Below are 24977 nucleotides of genomic sequence, written 5' to 3'. Positions count from 1 at the left end.
TAGGGCTCAGGGAGATCCCAGCCTGAAAACCTGGAGAGCCATTGCCACTCACTTAGACAATACTGAGCTAGATGGACCTATAGCTGTCAACTTTCGGATTTGAAAATAAGGGATCAGCAGCAGCCTCACCTGTCCCGGGGACAGTCTACGCCTACGGTATATCTAACAATCCAGGATAGCAGCGGGAAATGGCGCTGGATTAAGGGAATTTCCAGCAAAAAAAAGGGGAGGGTTGACAGCTATGGTGGACCAACTGTCCAACTTGCTATAAGGCTACTTCCTATGTTCCTATGTAGATTAGCCCTTTATCAAAAACAAGAGGACTAGAATCTTTAAGGAAAATATTGTTCACTTCCTTCTGTTTTGTGCTTGTCAACCTTTGACTACTTCAAATTCTTTGGTGAGGTGTTGAGAACCTGAGAATGCAGAAGGCACAACTGTATGGAAGGGGACTGATAAGAATCAAGGTGAGGCTTCTCCTTAACCTTTCAATATATGTTTTTCTCCCCACCCTGATTTTCTTTTATAGCAGTACAAAGCCAGCCTTTACAGGAACTGTGAACGACTTAAGAGAGCTCAGTTTCAGAACAAAAATGAAATTTTAGAAAGGATACCTAATGAACAGCATTTTCCTTGATTTGCTAAACCTCACTAAACTGACATCGATGTGAGTTAAATCCAGCCATTTTAGCCTCTCCCTCCAGCAAGAACAAGCAAGAATGAGTTATAGTAGGCATCCCCAAACTTCGGCCCTCCAGATGTTTTGGACTACAATTCCCATCATCCCTGACCACTGGGCCTGTTAGCTAGGGATCATGGGAGTTGTAGGCCAAAACACCTGGAGGGCCGCAGTTTGGGGATGCCTTAGTTATAGCAATCCTATTCAGAACCCACACAAGCAAGCAAACAGAGGTTTCAAAGAAGACCCCCCCCCCCTTCTCTGGATGAACGAACTTCTAATGGGTTGGAGGATGTTCCATAAATAATGTCGCTCAAACTTTGGCTCACCAGAGTTTCCATAGGAGGCTCCCTGGAACTCCAGTCAGTTGCAATAATTGGCTCTGGTTGCTGGAAGTAAAGCAAGTAGCCAAGTCACTGGAGCTGACCAGAAGTGCAGAAGCCTTATAGTAATTCAAGACTTGTCATATTATCATCTGGTACTTGCATTTTGACTACTGCCTGCATTTCAGATAAAACCATGGATCAGAAAGGTTTATTCAGAAGCGAGCTTAGAATGGCAATCTAAGGACAATCCTGAGCACGCTTCCCTTGAAAATAGAACTTACCTGAGTACAGTAATCATGTTTAGGGGAGAATATAGGTTTCACTACAGTGGAAAGATGGGGCAATATTGTCTGCCTTCAAACTATGACTAACTAGAGAAACATGCCACTTCTGTCCTCCAAGCCACCATGCAAGTGGCTGGATTGTCCAAGCATCCACAATACAAAGTAGGATGCATTTGGGAAACAGATAAGCTGTTCCAGACATGTTTTGGAACAATAAAGTGTCGAAGGAAGGAGAGGGTCTGCAACAACACTTAATGCCAAGGCTAAAGAGGAAGAAGAATAATCTTCTGGATGCAGAGGAGTACTTCTCCAAAAACATGAAGTGGCTTTCCCCAGCAGAAGTTTTTGGCTACTCAGCTATTTACATAGTTAAGAAAAAGACCAGCTGTTGAATTGGGAGGTCCCCACAAGACCAGCAAAAGTATTTGGAAAAAACGAAGGGAACAAAGAAAGTTCCCAGAAATGTATGAATCTGTCTTATGCTAATAGTAGGAATATTGGTTCGCACACCACAGTACTGACCATTCCATGTATGAATTTTCTGGGGTGGTAAAGACATCTGGGGCTGGCCCAGAGGGCAATTCCCTCTTCTATTCTGCATCCCAACCCTTGTCCTCTGAAGATGAGGAGCTAATTCAGGGTCAGGACAGCTGTGTTTGCATTTTGAGACTTCTTGTACACTTAAAATTTATTTTATTTAACCAAATTTAAATATCACTTGATTGTAATAAAAATCTACAAATGGTTTACAATGAATAATAAAAATATCAACAAACAATTTAACTTGAGAGCATAAAATTAAAGCACGCCAACATCTATATGTCTGGATAGGCTTGCCTAAACAAACATGTTTTATCAACTAGGTAGTGCACTTCTTTATCCAATATAAAATATTCTAATCTGCAAAAACTGAAAGAAAAAAATATCCAGTCTAAACATGAGGACAAATATGGTTTGCGGAATGAATGAAAGGGCCATTCTCTGACCACTGGGAGCTCATCTAGCCTCCCTCTAACTGGCAAATTCATTAAGTAAATGCAGACACACTCCCTGCATGAACAGGATGATGAAATTGTTTTTTAATTTTCAAAACTGTGTGCCAGAGTCTATATTACACTCTTTCATGTGTGACTGTTCTCTGGGATAGAAAAAAACATTTCAAATTCCTAGGCAAACCTCTGGGCACCCTGGGTAAGCAGGTGTTTGAGATTTATCCTAGCTCAGCCTATACCAGGCACCCCCAAACTTCGGCCCTCCAGATGTTTTGGCCTACAACTCCCATGACCCCTAGCTAACAGGCCCAGTGGTCAGGGAAGATGGGAATTAGTCCAAAACATTTGGGGATGCCTGGCCTATACTTTCATTCAGTAAGAGATGGCTAGGTTTGCTTTTTCAAATTGATGATTAGTCATTAGTCAGAGGTGGAAGTATGACCGAGGGAAAACAGAACACCAGGAAGGGCAATCTCCTGGTTAGAAGGAATTCCAAGTCCTGTTCTACAGGCTCAACTTTGACGGAGACTAAACTAAGAAGTAGGGCAACGGATGAAGCGAGGGTGGGAATTAAATAGTCCCTGATGGCCAACAAGGAAGTACAAAGAAAATCTGATGCTGACACATATTAGAAGAGACTATGAACTGTGACTCAGAATTGTTATTGAATGCTAGTCCTCTTCAGAGAAAGGCCAGTGAAATTAATGGACATAACTTAGGTTCATTCATTTAGTGGGTCTACTCTTGGATACAACCCTCAAGTTCCACTTTCAAATTGCAAACTGAGACCGCAACTCTTGAACCTTGAGCGAGGGATTAAAGGTGATGAAAGGAAAGGAACCCGAAACTCCAGAGAAGTTACAGCAGTGAAGAGCCACCTCCATGAAGCCACACTGGGCCGTGAGTTTCCATGGCTTGGCAGTTTTTGGCAGATGAGGTATTTCTGCCTTCTGCTTCAGAAAGGCTTCCTAGCCTTGGGAAAGTAGCTTTACAGTGAGCCAGGAGATTAGAGGCTGCATTACCAATACATCCTGCTCACTTTCTATAGCACAATGGCTGGACTGGCTGCCAGGCCAGGGTGGAGGAAGACATGGAAAAATTTGCAGCTTTGTGCAGAAGCCAAGACAAAGAGGTTCCATAACTTTAAGGGGCCAGTTTCCCCCCTCCGGCAAATATGACAAATCTGCCACAAAGAGCCACTTCAGATCCTTTGTCTTTGTTGCTTAAAATGACCAAAACTCCTTACTGTCCAAGTTTCAGAAATATTGGTCTGTGTGCATCGTATCAGGCACCAGCTGTCTAGGGATGCTAAGGCTGGGATTTTGTCTCTAGCAATGAGGAGAAGCACAGGGCAACTCTCTGAATCAGCAAGACAGAAGAAGGGTGGGGCTTTAAACCTTCCCCTTACCACTGGGGATGGTCCAAGACAGGGGCCCCAAACTACGGCCCCCGGGCCGGATGCGGCCCAATTGGCCTCCCAATCCGGCCCGCGGCGACGATATTCAAAATCGGCAAAAAATCGCCGAAAATCCTTTGTGCGCATGCGTATGGGCCTCTCCCGACCCAGAAGAGGTCATTTCCGATGCACTTCCGGGTCGGGGGAGTCCCATACGCATGCGCACAAGTGATTTTCAGCGATTTTTTTCGACCGTGTGCGTGTGCGCATGCGCACGGGCGCGCACTCCCCCGCCCTCTGGCCCGCTGCGCGCTCACTCCCCCTGCCCTCCGGCCTGCTGCGCGGTCGGCGCGGCAGGCACCGGCCCGAAGCCCGGTAAGTCTGGGGACCCCTGGTCCAAGAGATGGCTTAGGAATTAAGACTATATCACATGGTGTGCATTTAGAAATATCATTTTCATTTGTTTTAAAGTATTTCCTTTTGTTGAATCCATAAGGGGGCTCACGGTACAATTATAAAACAATAAACAAGCTAAAAGGCTAAAATAAAAATGCAGCAAAAGATCAAGACCAACAACTCAAAAAGCGCTCAGAAGAATGACAATGAACAGAACTTGTGCCAAACCTCAGGGCAAGTCAAAGGAAGCAGGACTGCCCTCACTTGGTACCCAAAAGACATTAACAAAGGAGGCAGCCAAGCTTCCCTAGGGAGGCAGATTCTTCTCAGTGGTGGCTCCCGCCTTATGGAATTCCTTTCCAAAATTAAATATGGCTGGCTCCTACAAGTTTTAAATAAAGTATGAAACACCATTCCCCTTCCCTCGACTTTTAATTGGAAGATCTATTTCAGCCTTCACTAAACCCTCCTGATATTTTAGTCCACAGCTCCCAACAGACCCAACTTAGATTTCCATGATGAACACAAGAGCCTGCTGGATCAGGCCAATGGCCCATCTTGTCCAGTGTCCTGTTCTCATTAGCCAACCAGATAATTGTGGGAAACCTGCAAGTGGGATTTGAGCACAAGAACACTCTCCCCCTCCTACCGTTTCCAGCAACTGGTATTCAGCAACATGGACTGCAACTCCCACCAGCCCCAGCCCTCAAAAGCTATCACAATGCGACCCAAAAGCCACATCCATGCTCTAGCCATATACACTGGCTCCCAGGAAGTAATCAGATAATGTGCTGTTTTTTAATACTGCAGAAAATTTCTATTCCTATTTCAGATGCGGCAAGTACAGTAAAGCTCCTGGATAGTTAACTTCTGTTAACTAATCCTCAAGATTATCTCAATGCTCATGTACTCTCAGATCAGTGGCAGTTTAGGCAGACACTCACATAGTTATCCAAATGCTTTCAATGCCAGCCAAATCGTTTGGATAAAGAATAGAGTGATTCTGTCCCATCACTGCATGCAAGCTGTTATGTGGAGGTAGAAGCTGGAACAGCGACAAAGTTGTGTCATATGTATTGCCACCATTTAACGGAGTGCTTTTGCTCATGGATTCAGACAGCCGGGAACAGGAGGTTTGTATTGCTGTTCAGGTGTCTTGGGATGTGCATGATTATGGACAGAGGTTGCTCCCTCCCACCCTGCCAATGGCCTTTCCTTGCTGTCAGCTGCACATCTGTGTATAGCGATAGAGTGGGGACCACACAGCTGTGAAGATGGAAAAGGTACCCACAACTCTAATCCCCCTCCCTGGAAAATTATAAGATGTAATGAGCTCCAGGTCCATTTCCTTTACCACTGAACCAGCATTTCCTTCCATTTCCCTTTTATTCTGACCTCTAAAACATATTTATTGTACTTTCTGTGATACCAGCACAAACAAGCTGAAGCCTTTACCAGCTAGTCTCATGTGCACAGTTAAGAGAGGCGGTCCTGTCTGCTCCTCCTGGGTACAAAACTGGAGCGTGGTCAGGAGGCCACTACCTGCATCCTATAGCTCCAGAGTATTCTTGCATTGACAGGTGATGTGCCATTTGTCTGTATTTGCTACCTACCGGTATTTTCATTTTAACAGCCAGATATTTTTATGTCTAGAGAATTCTAAATTTTGCTGTGTCTGCTTTCTGTCAACTTTAAAAAAGTTGAGTCTTTTATTGGTTTATAGAATGATAAACCACAAGCAGGTTATGTACTTGCCTTGCATATGATCAAACTTCCATTTATGCTTAGATAAGCACTGAAAAGGGAACCTTAGCGGCCTCTTGTTTGAAACAGGGACCCTGCCAGGGTTGGAAAATGTCATCCAGAAAATACCACTTCACTTCAGGCTCCCCATCTGGTCCCAGCATTCTGTCACTCAAAGCTCCTGCCTATTTTGCTACTGCTTAGCAACAGGATACACACAAGGACACCACTAGTGTGTACACCCTGTAGAGCAAAGGTAGGTAAAGGGACCCCTGACCGTTAGGTCCAGTCGTGGACGACTCTGGGGTTGCGGCACTCATCTCGCTTTACTGGCCGAGGGAGACGGCATACAGCTCATGTGGCCAGCATGACTAAGCCACTTCTGGCAAACCAGAGCAGCGCGGTACCTATTTATCTACTTGCACTTTGACATGCTTTTGAACTGCTAGGTTGGCAGGAGCAGGGACCGAGCAACGGGAGCTCACCTCGTCGCGGGGATTCGAACCGCCGACCTTCTGATCGGCAAGCCCTAGGCTCTGTGGTTCAGACCACAGCACTACCCGCGTCCCGGGTAGGCAGTCCCTTTAGACTAGTGGGCTCCTTCTGAATTTGGAGAGGGCACTGGTGGTGCCAGCCATGGAGGGGATGTGACATAATACAAAATGAGGGTGTGGCACAACATAAAATTAAAGAGACCATTTCTCACAACCTTAAGCTTACCATGGGAAGTCAGCTATGTCCTGATTACGAAGCTCTCTCTCTCTCTCTCCCCCCCCCTCATGAACCACCCTGATTTTTATACAGTCGTACTTTGGTTCTTGAACGCCTTGGTACTAGGACGTTTTGGCTCCCGATTGCTGAAAATCCAGAAGAAAGTGTTCCACTTTTCGAACGTTTTTTGGAAGCTGAACATCTGATGCAGCTTCTGTTTGAGTGTAGGAAGCTCCTGCAACCAATCGGAAGGTGCGCTTTGGTTTTCGAACGGTTTCGGGAGTCGAACGGACTCACAGAACGGATTAAGTTCGAGAACCAAGGTTGCACTGTACTGCACATTCAGGCATGCAGTGCAAGATTCAGGTGCACATGATGAGTAAAATAGTGGGAGGGAAATAGTTCTGTCTCATTTATTTATATGTGCTCTTTAGCTTATTGAATCCTGCTTTGAAGACTTACCTGAAGCATCAACAGATACAGAGAGAATGATGATGAGTATGATTAATACCCTGCCTTTTTCCTCAATAGGACTCAACTTGGCTTACAGATAAAAATAAGAACTGCTATAAGCATAGAAAAAACAATAATTAAAAAACAACAACAATTAAACACTGGCAGAATTAAAACTATATACGTATCTAAAATCTATTAAAACCAGGAAGTGTTCTTTCCCAATACTTGAGAAGATTTAGGTAACCCCTTCAGGAGCAGACTCTTATGACTGGTCATTTGAGCACTCCAAACAATTGGCCCACAATCCAGAACAGCACACAGTTCCACGCTCTCAATGGGGCTTTTGACTTGGCCAGCAGCCTCTGTACTGCATAGCAAGCTGCTTTTGAAATAGAGAGCAAACTGCAAGAACCTCCTGCCTGGCACTGACTGCTTCCCTTCCCCATAGGCAGGCACTGCCCTATGGACATCTGCATGCCTGCAATTCCTGACCCACACATGGAAGGGCTGTCTTGTGCCCTAGTTTATGGCAATGCACAGAGAAAAAGGCTTCACAGTTATATTAACAGGCAAAGTATTAAAATTTCAAAAAGTTACTTGAGCTATTTTCAACTCTGGAAGGTTCTTTCTCTGTGACAGAGAACCTGCTTTGCATGCTGAAAGTGCCAGGTTCAATCCTGTATATCTCCAGGTACAGCTGGGGAATGATCCCTCTCCAAAACCCTGGAGAGCTGCTGCTAGTCTGTGTAGACACGTACTGGGCTAGATGGGCCTCAGTGGTCTAACAAGGCAGCTTCCTATGTTTCTCCTGTTGACATAACCTTAATATGAAAGGGCCTGCTTTGTAAAAGTTCTCCGCTTTCTCTTGAAAGCCATACTGAAATCCAGGACAAAGTCTCCCAATCCTAAAAACCTTGTGTTTTATTTTGACGGCACCACAGGCCATTGCAAGGCGGGTGATTTGTCACAGGAAACTCCTCCTTGCTTACAAGCCTATGATCTCACCCAGTTTGTGGGCCACTTGTGACTTCAACGGAATGCCCTGCCATCCTGAGAAACATGTACAGTGGAACACACATTCCCAATGCAATTTTGAGAACAGAATTTCACAGTCTTGGGTGTGTGTGTGTGTGTGTGTGTGGAAGGTAGGGGGGGGAGGGAAGCCATGACTGCAACTGAATAAAACACATTGCGTACAACCTGAAGATGCTTTGACAGCCTTAGTTGATTTGGAAATGCAATAAGTGGAACTTCAGGCAAGGAAACATTGGCAAAAGAACGTAAGAGCCTGACTGCTGGATCAGGCCAAAGGGGGACCATGTAGTCCAGCATTATGTTATTGCCACGGCCAAAGGGAAACCTGCAAACAAGATAGGAGTCCAACAGCACTCTCCTCACCTGTGATCCCCAGCAACTGGTATCCAGAGTAGGGTTGCCAGACTCAATAGAGGACAGGACTTCTCTCCCTTTAATTGCCCTGCTCTCTTTTGAGTCTGGAAACCCTAAAGAGAAACCAGCAGACCCTTTGCTTGGAAATTCAACAAAGGGTCTGCTGGTTTCTCTTTAAGGTTTCCAGACTCAAAAGAGAGCAGGGCAATTAAAGGCACAGAAGTCCTGTCCTCTATCGAGTCTGGCAACCCTAATTCAGAGGCATACTGCCTCTGATAGCAGAGGTAGAACACAGTCACACTAGACCAGGCATCCCCAAACTGCGGCCCTCCAGATGTTTTGGTCTACAACTCCCCTGATCCCTAGCTAACAGGACCAATGGTCAGGGATGATGGGAATTGTAGTCCAAAACATCTGGAGGGCCGAAGTTTGGGGGTGCCTGCACTAGACAAACAAACCCATTTTGGGATTTGGAAACCTTCCTCAAGATTCCCAATGACCTTCTAGCTGCTGAAGCAGCTGGAAGCTGAGCCCAAGAGGGGTCATTGCTCCTGGCCCCACAAATAGACTGTCACACCCACCCATACCTGCGCCAGCTGCATCAAGACCTATTCCAAGAGCTGCCACCTGAAGGCACACCTGTGGACCCATACAAAGTAAAAAGGAAGTCAAGATTAAAAACCATGGGAGATCTTACTGCCTGGGAGTGTGCTTGCCTGCTGCACTGAGCGAAGAAGTCCCTTTCCAGAGAGGGGATGTGATCCAGCACAGGGCTGGTGCTCAGCAGCTCTTTCTGATATTTTGAATAACTATAACTCTATTGAACTGTATTAATTGCTTTGAAGAATGTGTTGTTGTAGTAGTATGATTTTTATGCTACTGTGTTTGATATTACAGTGACTGCAATGGTTGTTGTTTTAATGCTATGATTGTTGTGAGCCACTTTGAGCTCAACACTTGTTGTTGGAAAAGCCTAATACAAATGTCATATCAAATATGTGTAGACCAAAATTCACATACAGCCAGCCAGCCAGCCTACATAATGCTTGATGATGTAAATGCCAAGTCTGTGCCACTAAACTCCTTCCTAGAGAAATGCTTAGCACCAGTGAAGCTTTTGCCAGATGAAGACGTCATTTCTATTTTAAAATTATAGGTGCAAGGTGGACCTGTTGTAGCAGCAACTAACATGGGAGGAGGGCAGTCACACCCAAATCCGTTTGGCAATAAGAGATTTTGTGGTTTAATACTTTCAAAGGTCTTAGACCACCCACACATTCAAGATTCTTTCATGCCTACAACTTTTTAAAAAACCACACAAAAAGATAATCCTTTTTACTGCAGATTTACTTTGTGATTTTGAATCTAATAATAATAATAATTTATTATTTATACCCCGCCCATCTGGCCGGGTTCCCCCAGCCACTCTGGGCGGCTTCCAACAAAACAGAAATTCTAAAATACAGAGATCCATCAAACATTAAAATACAGAATACAGAATATTCTAATAATACAGAATACAGAATATTCTGTATAATACAGAATACAGAATACAGAATATTCTAATACAGAATATTCTAATAAGAATATTACCATAGCCTCCCTATTCTCACCTGCTACCGGTACTTCAGGGGTGGGGAAATTTTTCTGGCCTGTAGTCACATCACTGTGATGCCAGGTGTTGCTGTGCTTTGAAGATCCAATTATCGGGACTTCAATGTGCAGCATGGGGGCTGCTTAAAAGTTCTTCTGCAAACAGCCCTTTGTTGCTCTTTCAACCTCCGAAAGCCAGAGGTTCTATAGCTGAAGGTACTGAAAAACACTTGAGTGGTCAAGCAGAAACAGCAAGAATGCAGTTCCTTCCCTGCTAAATTCCACTGTAGTTCACAGGCAAAGCTGTCTTGTTCATACAACCAGACCTAGAGCTGGACTGAAATAGTTGTAGATGAAGGATGTGGAACCTGCGACCCTGGGCTACAACTCTCATCAGTCCCCCAGTCAGCACAGCTAATGGCCAGTGATAATGGCAATCAAACAACAGCTAAAGGAGAGAGGACCACAGGTTCTCCATTTCTGATCTAGATAACTTGTCTCATTCATGAAATATCTCTGGTGGCCTACTGGTCCCAGGTTGAGGACCTTGCCCAGAAATTCAATGTTAGAGATTCAAAAGAAATTATCCAGTCTGGTGTTATTAAGAGAAGGTTTGGTTTTTTCAATGGAAGTTTCACTACAGCCTCTTTAAACATGCTGAAATGAAACCAAACATTCCCACAATGAGGCATTTACCACTCCCACCACCCACTCAGTCAGTCCATCTCTGGCCACTCTTATTAACCAAGCTGAGCAATGTCAAGCACACAGGCCATTGTCCTTACTTCTCCAGCAACCCCTTCCGCATCCAGCCCAATGGAACCGTCAAGTGCCAATGGGGCATTTACTAGTGTTGCTCAAACTGCAACATATACATTTACACACTCAGTGTGCTAAGTGCCAAGTAAATTAGTCACAGTAGGCTACCAAGCAATCTTCTTTGTGTTTAAGATATAAAAGATCTTTCAGAATTAGTGAAATGCTTCTTAAGACAAGTTATATACTAAAAATGTGGAGGACAAAGGTTTTTTTTTTATGGAAGACAACATAGAGCGGTAATAAACGCTTATACAGTTGCAATCAAAATTATTCAACCCCCACTGTAAATCAGGTTTATTAACAAAATTTACAGACTTTCAGCTGTTTGCAATGAGCAAATCAAACAAAAGCAATTGAAATACTTCAACGCAACAGTGGTTTCCCCAAATTCAGCTGAAAAGAGGTGAGGTGATAGCCATACCATACTAAACCCTCTGGAAAAAATAAATTTGGCACTGCTCCATCCCTGTTAACAAGACTGGTGGACACAGAATTCTGGTGCTGGCTAATAAAATTTGGTCCTGGTGCTGAATATTTAGTAACATTTTTCCACATGGGAAAGTTCAATCAAGAGGGGCTGTGAGGAATGTTTATCTAGAGCATGGAAGACTTTTTTGTTGGCTCAAGGTGTTTGTAAAATCAACACCCAGAAGAGCAGTGACGAAACCCCTCCTCAAATATTTATGCTTGTACTGTCAAAAGCAAATGGGCTGCTTGCTGCTGTTTCACTTCCTCTCAGAAATACACCTAAGTTAGGCTGTTAGGAAGCCTGAAAGGGAAGTGATTCAATGCACAGTCAGTCGCTTTGGTCACTCCTAAAGTTACAAAAATGGTTTGCTTCGCACTTACTAGTTCCCTCTGCTCTCCCAGGTTTTTAACACACGCGAACTGCAGAAATGCAACTGCTTAGGGTGGGCATCAAGCAAAGTGCTTCTTTTGGTGCCAGGATTTCTACTTCTGCAACAAAACTTCCTCTCCCCCTAAATCTGTTCTGGAGTTCCCCCCACCACACCAGAACAAGATTTGGGGAAGGTGTGGGGCGCAGGGGGGAAAAGGGAGGGGAAGTTGCATTCTACAAGTGGAATGTGCTAGCTGAGGCACATCATTGGATGTCAGGGTGGATTTGATTTAAATCACTAGTCAGTAAGGCTTGATTTAAATCATAGTTTTCTACATAAAGACTAATTCTTGCTGGTATAACTTTAATATGCAAATAGATGAAGATTTTTAGAATAACAACTTTTCATATTAGTTTTTTATCCCCAGTTTAATAGGTTAATCATTCATATTTGGACAACTTTACTGTTGTACTTAGGAAGGAGAAAAATAACCAATACCTTAATAATAACAATTTAAATAGATGTATTCAACTGAAACAGTAACATTACAGCATATGTTATTTGCTTAAACAAACACCCATGTTTGTTAACTAATTTGGCTAAACAAAAACAATATATATATATTTTAAGAAACTTAGACTGTCAGCCCAGCCTACACATGAAAAACTTAAATACTGTCCACTCCAAACAATCAGAAAAATATTGTTTCTATTCTATTCACTGAACTTGAAACTTAGCACTGAAGGGGTTGTTTCTGTATTCATAGGTTTGTAGAACAATAGGATTAAGGTCTTTTTCTCAACTCTGTTCATCTATAACATTTTTGCTGTGAAGAAGAGGCATGTGATCTCCATTGAGTCAAATTCAGTTTTGAGAACTGCAAAAGTAAACCAAGCATCTGTGATAATATCTTGTAGGCAGAGAAACTGCCCAATAATCTTACAAAAACCTCTGGAAGAGCATGAAATTGTGAATGGATTAATGGAATTTATTTACCCAAAAAATTAAACATATACGACCTTATTCTACATTTAAAAACTAATCTTTATTTCATGATGGAATAACCTTTGGATGGTAATATATTTTCCCCAAAAAGCATTTTATTTTTTTAAAAAATCCAATTTAAATCAAAAAAATCCATTCTTTTAAAAAAATCATTGATTTTTATCCACCCTGTTGGATGTCACCCTTATAATTAGGAAAAGAGGTGACTAAACATAAAAGTCACCCTAATCCATGGGTGTCAAACACAAGGCCCGGGGGCCAAATCCGGCCCGCCAGACCTCGTCATGTGGCCCGCCGAGCACCCCAGCCAGCGGGACCCAGCAGCGGGACCTTGCTGCTGAAGCGCCGCTCCGGCAAAGCGCCGACAAACAGCTGGGGCCGGGGGGGGTAGAAAGGCGGCCGGAGCAGCGCCGCACGGAGAGTCCCGAGCCTCTGGGACGCAGCAGTGCTCTGTAGCACTTTGAATCCTCCTTCTGCCACGGCTCGGCGCCTGGAAATGGCTGCTGCTGCTGCTGCTGCTGAAGCACAGACAAAGCACCCAGCAGCGCCGTGTGGAGGAGGAGGAGGATTCAAAGTGCTACAGAGCACTGCTGCGTCCCAGAGGCTCGGGACTCTCCGCACGGCACTGCCGGGCACCGACCCGGCAAGCCGCCTCCTCCTCCTCCTCCTCTTGCCTCACCTCCTCCTCCTGCCGCGGCTCAGCCTCACGAACGTGCAACTCTGAGGCTTTACGCACTTCTCCTAAAACGGACACCCACTGCCTCACGCTGCACGGGAAATGCTTTTTGCCCCTGGGTCCCTTCGCGCTCTTTTCTGGCACTGAATCAAGGCGGCGACCCCCCTTCCCTTTCTTTCTTCCTCTCTCTCGTTCTTATTCTTTCTTTCCCTCTCCTTCCTTCCTTCTTTATCTCTGTCTTCTCTCCGTCTTTCTTTTTCTTTCCTTCTTTATTCCTTCTTTCCTACTCTTCTTTCTCTCACCTCTTTCCTTCCTCTCTCCCTCCTGCTCCCTCTTTTCTTTCTTCCTTCCTTCCTTTCTTCCTTCTGTCATTCCCATCTTTCTTCCTCTCCCTCATTCTTATTCTTTCTTTCCCTCTACTTCCTTCCTTATTTCTCCCTTTCCGTCTTCTCTCCCTCTTTCTTTTTCTTTCCTTCTTTATTCACTTCCTTATTTCCTACTCTTCTTTCTCTCCCCTCTTTGCTTCCTTCCTCTCTCCCTCCCACTCCCTCTTTTCTTCCTCCCTCCCTCCCTTCCCTCCCCTCCCTCTCCTCAGAAACATAGGATGCTGCTTTATACTTCTGGCCCTTAAACCCTGGAACCAGGAGAGCAGCTCCAGTGAGTCAACCTCAGCCAGTCCCTTTGGTGAAGGGTGGTGGCTCACTGGCAAAACATCTGTCCTGCATGCAGAAGGACCCCAGCATCTCCAGGTACTAGTAGCTCTGCAAAGGTCCTGCATGAAACCCTAGCGAACCTCCACCACCCAGTGCAGTTACCAAAAATCATTTTTCAATAAATTGTACAATAATTGTACATTTGAATATCTACTTGCCATTATTCTGGCTATGTTTCTGCTTTCAGAGCTAGTTATTACTTACATTATTACAAAAAACAGTAATAATTGAATGCAGTGACAATAATTTATGATAATAAAGAGTGGACACATAGTCCTACAGATACAACCGGCCCTTTGAGGGTGACCAAACTGCTGATGCGGCCCCCGATGAATTTGAGTTTGACACCCCTGCCCTAATCGATCAACAGATGACATCTTTGGCAACTTGCCAGTCCTTGGCAGTCAGTATCAATCAAACCATAATACAACTGCATAGATTTACTGTGTCATGATCAGCTTGTCCTATTGTTTTCATAGGGACCCAAGTTAAATTTATTTTAGATCCAACCCTATATGTTTGCATTAAGTTGAGATTCCATTCAGAAGAATTTTAAACAGAAATGCACTTAAAAATGGATTTCTTAAAACTTTATTCATTCATTTGATGTATTTGCTCTGAGCAAATGAAAACTACAGGTATCTAACAGTTCCCCGAAAGTCCTAGCATCAGATGTCAAATCTGAACAGAATACAATCCTGAAATTTTGTTGTGCCATTTGAAAACTTAGACTTCAGTTTCTCAGTCCTTTGTGTGCCTCATCACAGGACTAACACAGGGTTCTCCTTGGTCTCCGGCTGAGATTACAGCACTTGGGATATCAAATCGCTGGCTGGTAAAAGCACAAGCTGAACGTTTACAATTCACAAAGCTGAGGCAGGCAAACTGGCCTCTGGAACAAAGCGAGAAGCCACTGAAGTACAGCTGTCAGAGAGACTGAATAACCTTATTAGTTGTAAATTTATTAAAGTAATCAGCATGGCACAGAACACACCCACCCTATGAACATATTCATCATACACAGCACTCTTGCCTAAACTGGCTTGAACAACCAGAGTGACAACATCCCCAAAAGCTTTGTTAACGCTAATTGTGGAGATGGCTAAACCCAGCACAATTTTCACATCATATGAACACAAAGCACCACCACTCAGGATTTGTACAGCACACAACCACAAAGCACATGTATATTGGCTGCACATATCTTCCCACAATAAGGCTTACAACTCTGTAGAGAGGGCTAGATGTTTATCCCCATATGTAGGTGGGGAAGCAGAAGATATGTCCCACTACTGAAACATGGGCTTTACATTTTAAGAAGTTGACAACTTCATGCCTTTTGTTGCAGAGACTGAGGAAAATCCTGTCCCTAAGTACAAGGGCAATAAGACAGAGAATAAGTAGTTTCGCTTTTGATATTGTTTAATGAGAGATACAACAAAAGTTCAAGTGCAGGCTGCTAGTCTCAATAAATCATCTAAGGCACTGCCAAGACAAAATCATCAGGGTTTTAAACCAAGTAAACTTCTGCATCTTAAAATGCAGAGAAATTTCAGAAGAAATTTAGACTGCTCTATGTCAGAAAAAAATAGAGCTGAAAAAAGCACACACAGGCAGGATCAGATTCCAGACTGTACTACTGCCAAACCTCACAAGCTCAGCAGAGTTTCAATCAGGAGCAGATTCAAAACATTCTTGAAGCAGAGCCTGTGGAAGATTAACGAACGTATTAACTTCAGTTTTCTCCTGCATTGCAGAAGATTTTAACGTTACTGTCATTAATTCAGCACTTGTACAGGAGCAATAAAAAGTGAAACGCAAAATATCATACATTACTGGCTTAATATATGAGGCAGTATAATATAATGAAATGATCCATCCAGCTGCAGAAGCCTTTTTTGCTGACTGTTTAATCGGCTGGAATGAAAAGTGTACACAGAAATGAACACTGCATCTTGAGTGACAGATTGCTGCCTCCAATGCAAGATGTAAATCTGGCAAGTAAAGAAACATGAACAATGCCTGGCTCAACAAACCAAGCTTTCTTTCCATTCTCAAATCACTGTCAGAACAGGAAGAGTAAAGGAAACTGTAACCAGCTCGCTCAAACAAAAGACAAGAAAAGTATAAAAAGTTACATATTTGATGCAGGAACCTTGGAATCTGAAGCATTTTTGCAGCACAATTTAGACCAGTGGGAGGGAGTGTCCAGATACTCTGAACTCCAACTCCCATCAGCCTCAGCCACCACAGCCATTTTGAATTACAACTCTCATCAACCCCAGCCAGTATGGCAGTGTTGGCTGGGGCTGATGGGAGTTGCAGTCTAAAACATCTGGAGGGACCCAGGTCAGGAAGACTGACTTAGACCAACTTTAAATTTATACACTATGAATCAAACTGGGAGGTTTAGAGCAGGTTCAGAACCTGAGCATGCTTAGTAACAATGAAAGACCATGCTACCTCACCCCAGAAGCCCTGCGCCATCTCAAAAACTGATATAAAGCATGCATGTTTTAGTCCAGCCTGTTGTTGGACTACAACTCTGATCATTCCTAGCCAGCATGGTCAGGGGTCAAGAGTGATGGGAGTTGTAACTGAACAACATCTGGGGATCCAGGGTTGAGAAGGCTGCTTTAGTCTAACAAAGCAGATGTATGACATGGACAGATAGTGGAGCATCTGCCAGGCAACTGTACCAAATAAAATTTCTAACTGGGAGGTGGTGTGCAGGTGAAGTCCTAGTCACTTTGGAAAGGAAGAAACATCTTATGAAATCTGACAAATGCTGACAGGGTGAGATGACAAGAGAACTTCACTCTTTTCCTGATGAAGATTCCAACATCTCCAACTATTGGCACCAAATCCCCCCCACCCCATTTATAATTTTTAAATTAAGTAACTAATGTACACCATACCTTTCTTCCAAGGTAGCACTGGGTGATATATCAATATCACCAAGACCAGAATGGGGGGGGGGGGAGACCGTGATAACAGCTTCACTTAGTGTTATATGTCTGGTGAAACCGGCACCGCGCAAGTCCCTCGGCCTCCAGCGCCCAGAGGGGAAAGCAAACTAATTGGGAGCTGGAGGCAGAGGGACTCAAGCAGCGGCAATTTCACCAGACATATACTGCTGGTGAAACCACCATCACACTTTGCTCCGGCAGAGAGAGAAACAAGCTGCAAGAAACATTGTTGATAGTTTGGTCTTCCCTCTGCTTATTTAAACTGTTTGGCTGAGGAGCGTGCCTGCCATTCCAAGCTGAGAGAGCCCTGACCCCACTCCTGCTTGCACGAGAGTAGGGTCAGTGTTGCAGCCTTGCTTGGCTACCACCTGGCTGCCTTCATCTGAGGCGAGGCCGTGTGGCAGGGACACTGGGGCTGGCTCGGTTGAGGACAGGTGCCCTTCTGGCCCCCAGCGGAGCCTGGTCAAGAAACCTGAGTCCCCTGTATCTCATTCGGCCATTATAAAGCACAGCAAGGGAAATAAGAAAGGAAAATATAAGGCTTACAGTGCAAATCAACACACAGTGTTTGCAGAGACTCAGAGCCGGCTCTAGGCCCGCCTCCGGTGGTGCGGGGCACCAGGGCACCAGGCCACCAGGGGCGCCGCTGCGCCCGCTGAGAGGCGTAGCTGAGGTTGCCCCCGGCGTGCCTCTGCTGTTCAGCGGCTTCAGGCTGCTCTCCAGAGGCGCGCAGGCCTGGAGCCGCCTCCGCCGCACACAGGGGCGCCGCAACAGGGGGCGGGCAGCGCCCCCTGGCCTAGCGCCGGCCCTATGGCAGGCTGGGTGGCGCAGTGCAGCGGCGTCCACCCGCCGCGCTGGGAAACGGGGCCGGGGGGGGGGGGGGTGCGCCGGAGGGATCCGTCACACCACGGCGCCAGGCATGCTTAAGACGGCCCTGCAGAGACTTCCCATTTCAGTGAAACCCCTTTTCTTGCAGATCCTCATGTCTCTGAACTGTGAATTCGGAATAGTATAATCAGTAGTATTCAACTAAAGTTTACTCAAAGTAGACCCACTGAAATGAATGAACATAAATTAGTCCCGTTCATTAACTTCATTGGGTCTATGCAGAGCAAACCTTAGTTGAACACCACCCAGTGCTCTTAATTATGTACCGGTATTTGTTCACAGTGGTCACTTATGTAGAAATAAGGGTTAAGACAAGAGCCCTGCCCTCAATCTCCATTAACCCCAAGTATTAAATGGAAGAAAGAAGCAAGGCAGGTTGGCTAAACTGTAGGACAGGCTATTAAGAAAGCTGCTTAAGTGTCATACCAAGCAAGCATGGGACTCTAGCCAAAGTTTTAGCATAGCTGACCGTCAACTGTTCTGCCTTGCAGTAGCTTGAGAATTTAGCCTAGATGTATATTTAAAGTCATTTCTAACACTGGGAGGAGATGCACAGTCCCAGTTCCTATTCATAGAGCCTGAATACAAACAAAATCAGAGCCTGACAGCTCCCAAATATTATTCTGTCAGCTATGAAGCATGTCAGGCAACACCCTTATCTTCTTCCACACAAAAAAATACACTAGTAGTATCACCTTTATGTAATTCTGGACACCCTTCCAGCAGTCTAAGAAAGTCACACGCTGAAACTGCCCACAAAATTTCTGGAATCTGAGATGTTTCGTGGTGCAGCAGCATCCTCACCACTGCCTTACAGGGCACCATATCTTAATGATGCCATTGCATGCTAAGTTCCAGCGAGGAAGAGTCAACTTCCTATCACAATTCTCTAGACTCAACCAAGTATGCCCCCTTAGCAATATCATTTGGATGTCAGCTAACAATTGCAAAGATATCATCTCAATTGTTGCCCCATAAATGAGAACTCTTTATTACCAAGAATAAATGTCAAAATGTATTTCAGAAGTGTTATAATCTCTGTAAAAAAATATTCAGGTTCAAATTTGATGCCAGAAGCAGAGTAGCAGTGGATATTTTAGATGTATCTTTTTGAAACAGGCAAGTTCTGTGCAATGGTCAGTTGTCTGTTTTTGAAGCATTTTAAGGACCCTGAGTCTTCCAGATGTTGGTGTGCACACATTTTTAATAATTTATTTTCAAATGAAAGAAGTTGTGCTAGGAATATTCTGTATTATTTAATCATCATGAGCATCAAGAAAAAGCAGAGTATATGGGATTTCCTAGGTGATCCCCTGCCAAGGTTTTGCAAATTGCTTCGCGTCATTTTTGAGTAAAGTGTCCAAATAATAAGGTAGCTGGAATCTGCTCATCTTCATTGGGAATTTTCAAATCATGACTAGGCACCAATGAAATTTATCCCTTTTGGGGAAACTTATGCTTTTGCATGCTTCAGTAAGTCAGGTGAGCTTAGAGAACACCACTTCTATTAAGTGCTTCCTTTTATAACTGAAACAGGAAATAAATGAAAAATCTCTTTCAAAGTTCCTCCTTTATCTCTGAATATGCTTAGTGGTAATTTGCATGAGTAAGTGCACAAGCATTTTTAAGTGAGCACCACTCTTGGATAGCATGCATTATAATGCTCTGTCTGGCAGAAGAATGCAAATTGACAGCTACTGCTAAGTACACTCAGAGAATGCCTACAATAAAATTAAACTGATAGCAAAAGCTCCTCAGTGACTGTAGCAAAGGTCCCTGAACCCCACCCTAACTTCATACTGCTTCAGTCAAAGGTCACCTTCAAACCTGTACACTCCACTCACGTTGTCACATTATCTCAGAGGCTCCAAGAAGGTTTTCCTCAATTTTCTTTCCAATGTTTTGTGTTCTTTACTAAACCTGAACAGCCTGAAGTCAATCTGAACTGCACAAAACAGCGACAGAATGATTTTATCTTAACAGGTAGTGCAGCTATAGAGCCATGATGGTTTTAAAAAAGGAAAGTCCTACAATGGCAAAGACACTGATCTGAGAGCCAGGAAGCAAGTGGCTTAAATTTTACCTCCATTTCTCTACCATCCAGGGGCCTCAGGCGAATTCTCCCTGCCTCGCCCCCTCTACCTGTAATACGGGTATAATACTACTGATAACATTCCCCTATGAAGATGGCTAAAGGTACACAGTTCTATAATAAAATTTTATGTCCCAAATATGACAGGGAGAACAAGAGGAAATTCTATACAGAAAGTCAATAAAGATTGGATATTTTAAAAGTACTGTATCTTAAAAACTACTGTGACAATGTTAATCTCCTGGTAGACTCAGAATGAATCTTGAATTACATTTTGAAATATAGAAAAAGTATATAGGAAATTTTTCCTGATAACAAATGGAAAAAAGAAAACTAATAAAGAAATGTGTATAGACTAACCAAATATAAAATAGCACAATGAGATGAATTGGAAGTGTATATGTCGTAGTGTGCCTGTTGTCTTTGTCCATGGAGTTTTCTTGGCATACTGGAGTGGCTTGCCGGTTCCTTCTCCAGGTGGATCACGTTTAGTCAAAACATAACTTTTCTAAGTTATTTAAGCCCCTTCGCCATGACAAGGCAGTGATCCATGAAGCTGATCGCCGAATAATTGATGCTTTTGAATTCTGGTGCTGGAGGAGACTCTTGAGAGTCTCATGGACTGCAAGAAGATCAAACTTATCCATTCTGAAGGAAATCAGCCCTGAGTGCTCACTGGAAGGACAGATCCTGAAGCTGAGGCTCCAATAGTTTGGCCACCTCATGAGAAGAGAAGACTCCCTGGAAAAGTCCCTGATGTTGGGAAAGATGGAGGGCACAAGGAGAAGGGTACGACAGAGGATGAGATGGCTGGACAGTGTTCTTGAAGCTACAAACATGAGTTTGACCAAACTGCAGGAGGCAGTGGAAAACAGGAGTGCCTGGCGTGCTAGGGTCCATGGGGTCATGAAGAGTCGGACACGACTAAACGACAACAATGTTGTAGTGTATGTAGTGCATATGGTATGTATTGTCTAACATAAATGTTATAAATTATAATTAAACTGATATTAATTGATGTATAATAAAGGTTATTTTTATAATAATAATAATAATAATAATAATAATAATAATAATAATAATATCCCATTTTTGGTGGATTGTTTTTATGTACACCACATAGAAATGCAAATAATTAAGTGGTATATAAGTGCATAAGTAAATAAGTGCATTCATTAAGTCAGGAGTGGGGAATTTTTTTCAGCCTCCGGGCCCCATTTGCTCATAGCCACCTTCCAGGGGCCATATAACAATGATGAGAGGGGTCAGTGTGGGTGCAGCAACAGGTGTGACTCTTACCTTTGCACAATAGGCTGTATTTCAAGTTATGCAAAAGTGAAAGGTTTTTATAGACACCCATCCACACCTCACAGACAGCTACTGAGGGGAGTGGCCTTTGGAAAAGGGGTGTGGCACAGGAAGGGGCATGACATAGCAGAGCCACAAGGGTCAGATAGAGATGTCTGGAGGACTGCATTTGGCCCCCAGTTCCCCATCCCTGCATTTAGTTTTTGAACACTCTAAATTGCTTCATTAATAAGTTGCTTAGAAATAAATCCACTAATTGATATTGTTATTAAAAATGAATGTCAACGCATAATACTGATAATAAGCACTAGAACAGGCATCCCCAAACTGCGGCCCTCCAGATGTTTTGGCCTACAACTCCCATGATCCCTAGCTAACAGGACCAGTGGTCGGGGAAGATGAGAATTGTAGTCCAAAACACCTGGAGGGCCGAAGTTTGGGGATGCCTGCAGTAGAAGTATTTAAATGGCTTGTTCTAGTCATTACAACAACCCTGTAAGGTAAGGTTAGTATTATCAACTTCATGTTGTAAGTAAGGGCTGAATGAGTGAAGGAGACTTGCCTAAGGTCACCTAGCAAGTTCATAGCAGATGTCAGATTTGAACTAGGAACTTCCTGATATGTAAGCTAAGCATGTTCTCCACAGTGCAACCCAGCAGGTGGGAGATCCTGACCAAACATGTCCCCACACCCAACCCTGCCTTATTTAGAATTTTGTGTGATCTAACAGATTATCGTCTCAGTGATCTGGAGTTAGTGGAAGAAGGGAACTCAACAATCTCTGCAGCGCTGCAGGAAAACAAAAGAAGAAGTGAAATGTTCCTCACTACAACACATTAGCACTTCAGAAGTATTATTAACCCACTTCAGCAGAGCATTCATTGGTTGCCCCATTGCAACCGGGCATGTTTTCTGAAATAACCAAACACGAGTTTATTTACCAAACTGAAGTGAGCCCATGAGTCAATGCGCCAGCACTTAAGCATACAGGATATGATGTTTTGCATGCTCCAGGAGCCACCAAGAACACAGCTTAAGAGCCTATTTCACCGCTCAGGTAGCAATGACGGCCAAGCTGTGTTTAGTTCTCAAACTGCAGCCACAGCTGGAGAAGACAGGCCTAGCCTCAGTCAGTCATGCACTGGCTACATCAGAGCTGAGCTGTTAACAATGTCCTCTTCATGAGGTTGCTCTTCTATAGACCTTGGAAGCTACAATTGGACCCAGAATTGGGCACCAAGATTTGCTCAGTATCATGCCAATTCTACATTAATCACACGGGTTATCAATCTGTTTCTGTGCTCAGTGATTGGTACTGACCTTCAAAGCCCTAAATTACCTAGGACTGGGTTGACCTGAACCCATTTGAATTTAACTGAGCTTTAATATTGGCCCTGCTCTCCAGCTCATCATTAAGATCAGACTGGCATGTGCCTAGCATGAGGAAGAATGAGCTGGCTACTTTCTGTTTAGCAAACCTCTGTTGGTGAGAGAAGGAAATCCTTCTGGTGATACTTCATAACAATCATCCACCCTACTCCTGAGGTTGAAAGCAGGTAACAACATTTCCTCCTCCTTTTTACATCATCATGCTTAGGTAGGTTTTCATTAGCATAACTACAAGACCAAGGATGAGTAAAGACCAGGTCATTCATGGCATGCCAAAACATCAGGTCTTCCAAATCTACTGAATCAGAAATTTGAAAATTAGAACACTTGAGGTAAAGGCCATTTGCAACCAAGCAAATCACCAGGATGAGGAGAGTAGCCGTCTACAGCATGTCTATAAACTTCTCTTCCAAACCTAGCCTAGCTCACCACCAGCCTTCATCTGGGGTTCAAAGCAAATAATAATAATAATAATAATAATACCTTTATTGTCAATGTACAACCTGTGTACAATGAAATTAACTGAGCCCCCCCCCCCCAACACACCAAACCCGAAATAAGAACCACTCTCACAAAAAATGGCAGGAACACAGAAAGCAAATATTGTACCATTTCCTCTTAAAACCATGTGGGCCACTTTTAAGAAGCTTCGGTCCCGTCCCCGTCCCCCCCGAATCCTTTGGCAAAAATTCCCTACTTCCTTTACTGAAATTAAGTTTGCAATCCTAAACCAGGCAGTAAGCCCCATTGACCTCAGTGGGGCTAACTTCAAAGTAGATATGAAAAGGACTGCACTGCAATGCTAAAAACACATTATTCCATTTTCTTTCCCTGTGCTTCCTTGGGTCCAATTCTAAATAAAATGACCCTTGGCAGAGCCCTGCCCTCTTTGTATGCTGGCAGAATCGTCACCATAGCACCTAATAATAATAATAGATGCCTCTAAGAGCGCATGCTTGAAATTGTAACCATTTATCATTGTTTTGGGTGTGGATGTTTGTCATGGAGGAAACACAACTTGCTGGCAAGGCAAAGCATGAGGAGAAAGACTCTGGACTTAAAGAGTGTTGCGTGAAGCTAGAAGACCCAGTGGTAGAACATCGGAAGATGCCTTGTACGGAGTCAGACCACTGGCACACCTATCACAACACTGTCAACACAGACTGGCAGCAATGGTTCTCCAGGATTTCAGAGAAGGGTCTTTCCCAGCCCTACAGAGAGATGTCGGGGGGGGGGATTGAACCTAGGCCCTTCTGCATTCACAGCAACTGCTCTTCCACCAAACTACAGCCCCTTCCCCAGCATCTGCTTTGGATAGAAAAGTTCCTGGATTCAATTCCCAGGTTCAATTTCCCAGCCTTCCTATTAAGGCGGGAGAAATACTCCTACCTAGAAACCTGGAGTCTTATGTTAGCGAGTGTCAACATTAAAAACCCAGATAAACCAAGGTCTGAGGGTGAAGGGTGGCTGTCCTTCACACACAAGAAATTCATCTACTGCGGGGTGGGCGGTGGGGAAGAAACAGAGGAAGCTGCCTTATCCCAAAGCAGCCAATTTGTTCCTCTGGCTCAGTATTGGGTACATACTTTCCACCCCCCAAAAGAAGCCAGGGAATGGTAGTGTTCCCCTCGAAGAGCTACAACTCCCAGCACCCTTAAGAAACTACAGTTCCCAGGATTCTTTTGGGGGGGGGGCATTTCTGAGGTGTCTCCCGTGCCCTCGTTCCCGGCCGGCCGGGCTCTCACCTTCCCACCGTCTGGTTGGCCAGCTGCTTCATGCGGTTGAACTGCTTCTTCATGATGGCGTCTCCGAGGGGAGCGGGGCTGCGGCGGCGGAGGGGAGAGGGGGGGGTCGTCGCTGTCCTTGCTGCTTCTCCTCCTCCTCCTCCTGCCCGCTCCTTGCCCGGTCACCGGCAGCGGCGGCGACACCTTCCGACCGACCTTCCCTCACAACTTCTCCGTCGTCGCCGGGCCGGCGTCGCACCTCACACCCCCTCCCCCCCGCCCACACACACACCGGAAGGCTCCGCCACTTCCGGCTGCTCCGCGGGCAAACTGCGGTCCCGCCCTGCTCCACTCGGCGGGACGCAGGGCGGCTGCTGCTCCTCCGGCGTCAGCCACGTGATAGAGACCATAGAGAGCGGACGGCAGAACGACCCCGAGCTTCCGGTTTTGACTCGGAATGTTCGTATACTATAGGCAAGACAAGAAAACGACAAGGAGGGCCGATTTCCGGTGGGGGCGCCTTCTTTCTTTTTATTCTCCTAGCGGGGAGCGGGAGTGCATCAGACACTTCTTACCTCACAGGGTTGTTG

General features: G+C 44.5%; 1 protein-coding gene across 8 annotated transcripts in view; it reads right to left on the bottom strand.

Moving 5' to 3' along the window:
• ARHGAP17 (Rho GTPase activating protein 17) overlaps positions 1 to 24766 on the bottom strand; it is a 63652-nt gene extending 38886 nt beyond the window's left edge. For 4 of the 8 annotated variants that reach the window (XR_009558574.1, XM_060282898.1, XM_060282900.1 and 1 more), the window contains exon 1: positions 24409 to 24765. Coding sequence is in view for 7 of the 8 variants with exons in the window: in XM_060282898.1 (XP_060138881.1) it covers positions 24409 to 24461 (53 nt within the window). In the remaining variant the exon portion in view is untranslated. Of the gene's footprint in view, positions 1 to 24408 lie in introns of all 8 variants that reach the window. The other 4 variants (XM_035131127.2, XM_035131131.2, XM_060282899.1 and 1 more) reach the window with 3 other exon arrangements.
• Between the last annotated feature and the right edge of the window lie 211 nt (positions 24767 to 24977).

The sequence above is a fragment of the Zootoca vivipara genome, chromosome 14 (genome assembly GCF_963506605.1).
Source record: "Zootoca vivipara chromosome 14, rZooViv1.1, whole genome shotgun sequence".
Classification (NCBI taxonomy): domain Eukaryota; kingdom Metazoa; phylum Chordata; class Lepidosauria; order Squamata; family Lacertidae; genus Zootoca; species Zootoca vivipara.
This window is presented reverse-complemented; position numbering and strand designations above follow the sequence as displayed.